The sequence below is a fragment of the Ciona intestinalis genome, unplaced genomic scaffold (genome assembly GCF_000224145.3).
Source record: "Ciona intestinalis unplaced genomic scaffold, KH HT001073.1, whole genome shotgun sequence".
NCBI lineage: Eukaryota > Metazoa > Chordata > Ascidiacea > Phlebobranchia > Cionidae > Ciona > Ciona intestinalis.
This window is the reverse complement of record NW_004191394.1, coordinates 51,624-61,988: the sequence shown is the minus strand read 5'-3', so window position 1 is coordinate 61,988 and position 10,365 is coordinate 51,624. Positions and strand designations below refer to the sequence as shown.

General features: G+C 34.4%; 1 protein-coding gene across 1 annotated transcript; it reads right to left on the bottom strand.

The window, feature by feature from the left end:
- Positions 1-2,395: 2,395 nt before the first annotated feature.
- Positions 2,396-10,211, bottom strand: LOC100185370. The gene is made up of 7 exons (XM_002121565.3): positions 9,672-10,211; positions 8,494-8,658; positions 7,567-7,677; positions 6,048-6,212; positions 4,959-5,069; positions 3,920-4,089; positions 2,396-3,215 (listed from the first exon to the last, which is right to left on the bottom strand). Exons 1-6 carry the CDS (start codon positions 10,209-10,211, stop codon positions 3,937-3,939), a joined length of 1,245 nt encoding a protein of 414 aa, XP_002121601.3. The 3' UTR covers positions 2,396-3,215; positions 3,920-3,936.
- Between the last annotated feature and the right edge of the window lie 154 nt (positions 10,212-10,365).

Genomic DNA, 10,365 nt, shown 5'->3' with positions numbered 1-10,365 from the left:
TGGAAGTGCGTCCGGTTGTGACGTTGTGAGTACGAGTGTAGTTCTCGAATGATGTTCGCGAATCGTGTGAGAACGTGTTCGCAGAAATAGTCCGCAGATGGAGTCCTATATATACGGGTCAAGAATCGGGACAAAAAACGGAACTTGGTCGGACCGGAGAACGAGTTCGCAGAAATAGTCCGCAGATGGAGTCCTACGGGTCAAGAATCGGGACAAAAAACGGGACTTGGTCGGAACGGAGAACGAGTTCGCAGAAATAGTCTGCAGATGGAGTCCTATATATACGGGTCAAGAATCGGGACAAAAAACGGGACTTGATCGGAACACTGGAGTCGGAACATGATAACAAGAACTTCACTACCGCGAGCACGTCACTTCCGGATGTACAAGGGTGTTGGGGTAATGGGCCAAGTCTGGCCTAAATCCCAGGTCCTCATAGACCTCACCCATACAGAATAGAATAGAATAACCACACAAAATAGCCTGCCAAGCTTAGTGGAGAATTAGTTTTCGTGACTTTCTAGGGTTCAAATTTCAAATTCTTTTCGTTTTTTTCCCATAGGACATAGACTATACTCTAAACAAAATAAACGACATAAACATGTGATTGACCAACTTTTTGGTATGAAGGCCAACAATAAATACTATATTAAGAGTAAATTGATTTCACTAAATTTGTATTCCATGCTCGGGTCTCAGTCAAGAATATCATATTTGCAACACATATATATGTAATGTGTTTACACAAATTTCAGCAAATTCAGGAAAAAAGACAGTGCAACACTTTAACCAACAGACTTATTAAATGTCACATTTTTTAATAAATGGTATTCTTGGTCAACCGACCAAATTGTGTTGTTGATTTACTCAGCTTCACTTGTTTTCCATGGTCTTGGCCTGTCTACTTCCCCAACACTTGCTGGAAGTACAGGTTCAAACTGGAAAGGCTCAATATCTATTGCTAGTGGACTAGGATCTTCACTTATGTCACTTCATCAGATGAAATACTTCTACCTGACCATACATCACACACTGACACGTTTACATTATTGTTAACTGACAAATTTAAATAGTGTAATACTGTAATACACTTACAAACAAAAAAACATAAATTTTAAACTAAAATCAGGCCAAGGCAATACCTACGCCTATTTCTTAATTTAAAAGTAACAGAAAACGCTATGTCGACGGTCGATTAGAACAGATTGTGACGTAATTTACGTCATAGTACCCGCGAGTGACGCAACAATAAGCGAACTTTTTGGCACTTTTTAAAACGTTTTTTTGGCCAAACTAAATATTTTTTTCACAAAAAATTACCACAGATAGTATTTATTAAGTGTAAGTTTTCAATTAAAACCAACTTGTATGAGCGTGGTCCAGACTCGCTGCTAACATTGTGGGCGTGTGTGTCCTTAGAAAATCTACTTAACGGCTATTGCTCCAACCCAGTGGTCACTAATGGGTTCTCTAAATTTTAAAAAATAATAAATAAGTTACATGCGTGGTAACTCGTAAGCGGGCGAGGATAAATAAGTTACATACGTGGTAACTCGTAAGCGGGCATGAGGTGTATGAAACAGAACACCCGTGTTATAACGACTGTCGTTGCCCCGCTATGCGAGGATAAATAAGTTACATACGTGGTAACTTGTAAACGGGCATGAGGTGTATGAAACAGAACACCCGTGTTATAACGACTGTCGTTGCCCCGCTATGCGATGATAACTAAGTTAAATACGTGGTAACTCGTAAGCGGGCACGTTGCCCCGAGAGGATGTCGTTGCCCCGTGAGGATAATAAGTTGCATCCATTCATTGATTTTATATTAATTGTTTTATTCTGGGTAAAACCTCACAAACAACAAATCGCACCCAAAATAATTAGGAAGATTATATGAAACAAACCAAAGATTAAGGCGAGAAAAATGGGAATCTATAAAAAATCACAAACCTAAAAATAGAATATTGGTGCAAGTAATTAAGCTGCTACAAACACATCTAAATGCAAGGGAGTTCATATGAAATATTATACGGTAAGCACGGGAATATAATATCAGTGGTTAACTCGCTACAAACATAATATTCATTCAAAGTTTTATCAAAAATAAACCTAACATGAACGAAATAATTGAATTTAGCAGGAGTAGATGAAACGATCAGTTGCTGATTTATTAAATAAGGCTAAACAAACTTATACGTAACTACATAGTTTGATAATCCTACATGAAAACAAACTGTTAAAAGTAATTAAAGACAAACTAAACGCATAGAACAACAAAAGAGAGAGCGCAAATTAATCAAAGTCATTTTTGTTTCATCACAACGTGATTGTTGATAGATAATCATGTGGGATAATGGTGATTATGACATCATCAAACAAAACAATGGATGGTTAAACGTTGAATCGAGGGGAGATAAAAATAAATCATTTCTTTCATGAGTTTTAAAACTTAATGAACAACTCAGTGGTCACTATGATCTTAATATACAACAGTATTCTTAACTGGGTGAATAGATTTTGCAAGAGTGGATGCAGAGGGGTGAATGGAATGTTCATGTGCACATTGATAATTAGACACATATTTTGTTGCACACATGATGTTTCATGGTTTTCTATCATAGATGTGCGTTGATATCTTATGTTGGTATAAACAAATATGCTGCACAGTGAAGTTTGTTACTTTATGGAAGGGGTGAAAGAAATTGTACTGTTGAAATACGCAATAATATTTATTATCCGAATTTTCAGAACATGTTCAAGGGTTGAAGAAAAAAAAATGTAAAAATGTCGTCATTGCTGCCAAAAACCATCATCATTAAATCTAGCTGTCTTCTCCAAAACAAAATCCTGAAAAACAAACGATAGTTTATGACTGTTTTTAAGAGAGTATATTGTTACATCAACAAAGACATTTTTATTTCATGAATAATATGACAATCAACAGTTTTATATAATAGTATATTGACACAGATTTATAAATCATTTTTTTATCAATGGTGTAGCCTACATGCAGTCCTATTTACTGTACATATACATCCAGACAAGGATGTACAAACCTGTGGAGAATGTAATCGTTGAAATGCTTCTTCTAATAAACGATTATCTTCACTTGTAAGATGTTTCATATCAAGACATAGTTTTGATATTTTATCAAGACATTGGAACAATGGTCTCACATGTTTGACTGCAGGACCCTCCATCCATATTTGTATCTAAGCAGTTTAGTTAAAGTTAGAATAAATATGATACACACCAACTCATGTACAATAAAATAATGGTAGCCGTACAAACTATTTGTGGTTGTTACTGTTATTCAAGCCATCTTTCTATTGCTGAAGTTACGACACCAAGCTGTAATGGAGCGTGGGTAAGCAAGATGTAACAAAGTGCATTCATATTGTAACAATGCAGATTGTGATGCAGAAAAGAGATAAAGATGACAGATACAATGTACCACTGATTGGTTAAAGCGACATAACAACGAAAGTTAAAACCTGTACCAACAAAACTTGATTATCGAAAGAGTCATAGAGACGCTCAAATGTGATCTGACATTACCACCAAAGTTTCAAAAAAACAAAACAGCTTCTAAATAAGTGTCAATCATAAAAACTCTATCTTATAGTTTTTTATATATATACATAAGATGAAAGCATTTTTTATTTCTGTATCAATGCTAATGGGGGTCACTTTCAACATCATTTATAATCGTCATTCATATTTACCTCCTGGATTCCATACTTGAAAAATATGTTAATAGGTGTACAGTAACTTTTTCACCACTCTGTAATTTTGTTAACAACCTTACACCGGGAACAAGACACCGGGAACCAGTGCGTAGCATTCTCATCCAGTGGTGCATATATATCAAGCTGTATCTACACTGACAGATAATATTGTAAATCAATATTTATACTCTGTTTTGCCGATTAATTATTTTCTTGGAAATATCTTCCATGAAAGGTTCAGGTTCATGTCTGTGGATCTAGATTCCAAATCAAGCTTATCCATCAGATCAAGATGAGGAAGAAGGGCTTGTGTCGTTGGATCTGTCATTCGCATATCTTTGATATTTAATCCTTTGATCTAAAATAGAAACGACATGTTTATGTTGCTTGATATAAAGGTCTTTACAGGGATATTGTTTAAATTGTTTACTTTCATAAAACTATATTTAAATAGAAAAACATGGAGAAAGTTTAAATGAAATGCAATTTGCAACACAACAACATAAGCAAATCATAGTTCAAGCTACCACTTGAACAGAGGAATGAGAGAGAATTAAAACTGAGGGCAGCAAAGAAAATATATGGCTAATAATAGCACAACCCATTAGTGACCGTTGGGTTGGATCAATTGCCGTTAAGTGTCTTGCCCAAGGACACAAACGTCCACAATGGTAGCAGCGCCGAGCCTCGAAACCATTACTTCTGAGGCAGGCGCGCTAACCACTTTGGCACAGCGCCGGATTTATTAATTTTATTCAAAGTTTGAAGCAGCTTCACTGCGATGAGGTATTTTAATCATGTTAATTTGTGTGTGAACTTGTCATAATGAACTACCATTATTTGTGTAGCTAATAATTCATGTCAACTTCACTTATTTGAAAAAGTTTAAACTCATCATCGTTTACCTAAATAAGTAAAATGCGCAAAGCAACGATTCAAACATGACATCACAGTTACATCAATGATGTAACAAACACTGGTAGTTGTAATGATGAAATTTATTTTTTATCAGTTTAAGAGTTGGAATTACATACCCGTGCTTGTTTATAGCAGTACATGATCAATTTAAATCAAATTGACAAAGTTTTAGTTAAGAGTGTCAGGTTTACTATCCAGTAAAAGCACATGTGTCCAAACCATATGCAGATCATGATTTACGTTTAATTGATAAATAATAATCTGCAATACACGTTTGATAATCTAACTGAATATTTACGTGGTTCTTACTTTTCCAAGTGGAAGTTGTAAGATTTGCATTACATCAACATCTGGTTGATCTTTATACACTTTCCAATCCTTTGACCATCGATCACCATTGATGCCATTCACTGTCAAACCCTAAATAGTTGGAACAATTACAACAAATAATAAAGTGTCAAATAGAAAAAAACAGATGTATTGGGTACCATGTCATTCATGTTTGTTTTTATGTAAACATTATAGATGCTACTTTGTGACAAATGAAGTTGGAGGTGCATGTCTTACTATGATGTCATACTTCTCAATGTAAAACTATTTATGATGTCATAACACACTGTTTCCCAACCATTGGTACGCGGGGGCATTCCAGGTGGTACACGAGCACCTTATTGTAATTTGCCGATATAGTTTAAATATTTAAAACAATGTTTGCTATTTCATCCCCTATGTCAGTGCTCTGCAACCTTTTCCCACTCACAGTACACTTATCCTTTACTTGATCGCAAACATGAAAAAGCACACATTCAAACCAGTTATAAAGTTCCTGTGGCTAAATAATGAACAAATTACTCGCCACAGTGTGAATTGCTATTATGTCGCAATTATTTGACAGGTTAATAATCGCTATAATGATGCAATGAATCCACAAGTGATTCCTACCAATTCGTAACAAACATTCTGCTTGTCTGAGGAAACATAAATATAAAGCGGTGCTACTTTAATTGCAAAAGGCTAGAGGAACAAACATCATTATTTTAACTAAGTGGTACGTGTCGAGATTGTTTAGCTAAGCAAGTACAGGAAGTTTGTGAACCACTACTATAACATCAATTGTGGTATATACAATGGCTCAGTGCTCCTCAACCTTTTTGGGTTGGTGAACCCGTAAAGTTGTTGTGACGATCTCATGCACCCCTGATTGCTTCAACATAAAACTCATGATGTTTCTCAATTACCAGTGATGCAAGATATAGAATTCATATGAAAAAACTGTAGGAAAGTGGCTAAATTGTTGAAGTTGAAGAGCACTGCAATAGCTAACTAACAACGAGTTGATAAAATAGAAGCAATATTAAATAACATTTCACTTTTAAGATAAAAATTAAACACACTAACTTGTGGATTTGTTAGTCGTTCAACAGCTTCATGTAAGATGATGCAATTTCGTACAGAAAGTTTCTCCTCATCCAAGTCAAGCTTATCCATCACATCAAGATGAGGAAGAAGGGCTTGTGTCGTTGAATATGTCATCCGCACATCTTTAATATTTAATCCTTTGATCTAAGATAGAAACATTTTTCTGTTGGTTAATATAAAGGTCATTACAGAGATAAGTTTAAATAACTAATCCAGTATCATAGTTTTTTATGGGTGAGACCCTTGTCAAGACCTGGGGATCTAGGCCAGATTTGGCCCATTACCCCAACACCTGGAAAGTACATTTATTAAGTCCTTTATTTATGTGACTGGTGCCGTGACACCGCATCGCAGTCAGACAGGAACTTTTTGCACCATTTTTTATCCTTGTGTGCTTATGAGTTACCAATAAATTTGTAATAAAAACTAAGATATAAACATGAGAAAAATAGGCAGTGGTCAAAATGTTTTAAATTAGGACTGAAATCAGCAAAAAATACCGTTTTAAAAGTATATATAGTAGGGTGGAAGAAGATGGGACACTTATGCACATATTGCCTGAAATTTCCAAAATCAAAAGCTTTTAAAATCAAGTTTAAACATTCTTTTCCTTGCTCTACACGACTGCTATAGTTTTTTTTAAATCTCTAAGTGCAATTGACTGAATTTCGAATATATTTTCCATATATTATATTGTTATTATACCAGTATATTATATTTGAATACCCTCTGAGGCACAAATTGTTGAATTAAAGGCAAACCATTTAAAGTTTGGTGATAAAAACCTACGCGACTACAATGTGGGGGCAGATGGGACACAAAATATATTTACATTAAGAGTATTTTGCAAGTTGTAGTTAACCTACCGAAATTATTCGGCTGAGCTAGTTTCTTTGCCATGTAAACATGAAAAAGAGCGAGCATTTAAAATTAGCAGCTTACTATTACACTTTTTTTTACCCCTTCAAAAAATACTGTTGTTATTTAACATACTGTTTTAAAAGTAATCGGGTTTGACTCGTGTTTTATAAAGTCGTGATAATACTTCCGAATGATTCTGTAACATTGGTATAATGATATATGAGAAATTTCGGATGCTTGTTTTACTGTGTTTTAAGTTTTTCTGTGAAAATACTTATTTATTATAAATAGTTCGTATATAGCTTGTACATGATGCTTTTATCTTGACTATGTAAATGGAAGTGGGGTGCTCTTTAACAATTAATAATAAACTGTTAAATCCAGTAAAGAATTCTTTCTTAGGTTAGGCCCTTGATAAGGTATTAGTGGAGGACTGGCATCTTCACTGGCACCAAAAAATGTATGTTGAAACATTAACATAATGATAAAAATGAATGTGGCCAGCAGCACATTAAATCTGTGTTATAATTGCTATTAAACCAAGAGTTTGTAGAAGGTATGTGCCATGAGTTTAAGTTCGTGTTGTGTAATGTATTACAGGTTTGATAATCTAACTGAATATTTTTATGGTTCTTACTTTTCCAAGTGGAAGTTGTAAGATTTGCATTACATCATCATCTGGTTGATGTATATACAGGTACCAATATTTTGACCATCGATCACCTTTGATGCGATTCACTGTCAAACCCTAAATAGTTGAAGCAATTAAAACTCGAGTGTCAGATATGATAAAACCAAATATATTGATATCATGAGTGTAAATAAAATTAGGGAATCATAGAAACAAAATATTATATATAAATAAAGTGTTTTTCCTGATCAGATGTTGTCAACAATCGGACGATTCGGACCATTCCCTGTGCCCGGCTCCTCCAAGGTAAAATGTGTTTGTGGAACCGCCATACATACCAAGATAGATAGATATTATAAAGGCAAACAGTTGTAAGTTGTAGGAATGGCATATATGGTTTTTTTAAGGTTGGGCCCCCCTTTTTTTTTTTTCCCCCCCTTTTTTTGGGGGGGCCCTAAACATTACAGATAATACAGAAGCCACTACTTTAAACATTACAGATAATGGAAAATAATAATATTAATAATAATGTAAATACCATTAAACCGTTTTGATTGGGAGAAAACAAGTGATAATTTAGTTAAATTAGGTATGCGCCTAACGCAATGTGAACTTTGTAATAAAACCCAGCTACCTAAACCTATCATGAACGTAAAACACCTGCATTTAGTTTACGTTTGCATTGCTCATAATGAAAGCATCAATCTGCCCTGTTTTACATAATTGATGTCATATATGTAGCCATAATGATTATTACATCAAACGTTTTAACGTTACCATGGCTGGCCACCCCAAGAATAAAGCAAAACTTGGCACCTATGAGCGTATTGTCTTGGTTGTCTTTACTCGGATACATTTCTAACTCTCTTCATTTAATAAGGTATAGGAGCGTTATTAAATAACATTCCACTTCTAAAAATTAAACACACTAACTTGTGGGTTTGTTAGTCGTTCAACAGCTTCATGTAAGATGAAACGATTTTTTAAAGAAAGTTTTTCCTCATCCGAGTCAAGCTTATCCATCACATCAAGATGAGGAAGAAGGGCTTGTGTCGTTGAATCTGTCATCGGCACATCCCAGTGATTTAAAGCTTTGATCTAAAATAGAAACAACATATTTATGTTGATTATTATAAAGGTCGTTACAGGGAAATTGTTATAAATTATTCATTTTCATAAAACTATATCTAAATAAAATAAATAATGAGTTTAAAACATTTAAATGAATAGTAATTTGCAACACAACATTATAAGCACATCATAAACTACCACTTGAGGAGAGGAATGTGGGAAAATTGGAACCAAGGAGGACAGCAAGCAAAAGGTTAAAGTTGAAACATTGACTAAGTTCTGATTGTGGAAATTATAAAAATACAATTAATCAGAAACCGAATAATTGTGGGAATTGAATGACAAATGGTGTAAACAATAATAGGTATTAACGAATTAACTAAAATTAACTAACAAATATAACATTAACTAACTAACTAACACTATGATACATTTATTTCTGACTCTATTTGAGGTTTAGCATGTCACAAGCATGACACGGTGCATGACATGCTTTTTACACAACTAACCGCCACATTTGGGTGGCAATAAAGCAGGGATGTAGTCTGGGGTTTCTACAATTGTGCACAAATATTACTTACATAAAAATATTCACGTGTGGTGTACAATAAACGTATTAAACCTCCTGGTTTACCACCATAAAGACAAATATAATCTTGACTATATTTATAATTTTATGTTATAGATATTGTTTAATGTTTAATTGCTTAATATTATTTTTTTTTATAAAAAAAAAATATATATATATATAGAAGGGTGGGGCCAGGGACACTTTTTCAAACAGGACTTATTTAATTTTCTTTTTACGGGCCCCCATTTAATGATAATCAAAAGCAAATGTTACAGAATTATTCGACAGTAATATCACAACTTTATCAAACACGCGTTAAAGCTGATTACTGTTTTAAAATATGAAAAAAATATGTTAAATTAAAACAGTAGATTTAATGGGATTAATGGGATTTCACCACCTAACCTAGTAAACCTACTAATGTCACATCACCTATACTGTATTCAATAAAACAAGTTTTCAATTTTACCTTTGTTTGACTTCCATGCAATCCTCGAAGCAAAGTTTCAGCTGAAGAATTATCTGAACTAAGCATAGTGAGGTTCAGGTTGTGAGGAGTTGTGAAGGTGTTGAATGCGAACACAACATCAGAGGCTTCTGTGGGATAACTGGGAGCCCTCATCTTAATAAGCTGTGGCATGCACTCTTGAAACTTTTGTGATATTTCTGAATCGTTGGCTTCATGCACCCAACCTGACAATCTGATCACATCTTCACTTATATCATCTCGATCTTCAAGTGTAATTAAAGACTTAAGAATATTCTTCTTCTCTTTGTAATCTTTAATCATCCAAGATGGGAAAATCACTTTCAGGTCTTCATATGAAGTGGAGTTACAAATACCAAATAAAAATCTGGTGACTACAACCCAATGGGGATCTTTAAAAGTGTCCATACATCTTCGGAATTCTTCTTGTGCAATGAACAATATTAGATGCACTGCTGCAAAAAACTCGTGCCAGGTGAGATGGGTGAAGAAACTTCGTTTCTTTCCTTCCAAGATTCTCATTTTTAAATGATGGGACTTCTCAACATAGGTGTGCAGGAACATATCGACAGTTTGTTCGTTGATTCCCACTTCTTCAAAGTCGGATTGCTGAAAACACCAGCTTTCTTTCAGCAAGCCCTTTGTATGCCAGGTGAGCAAGTTTACCAATTCTGTC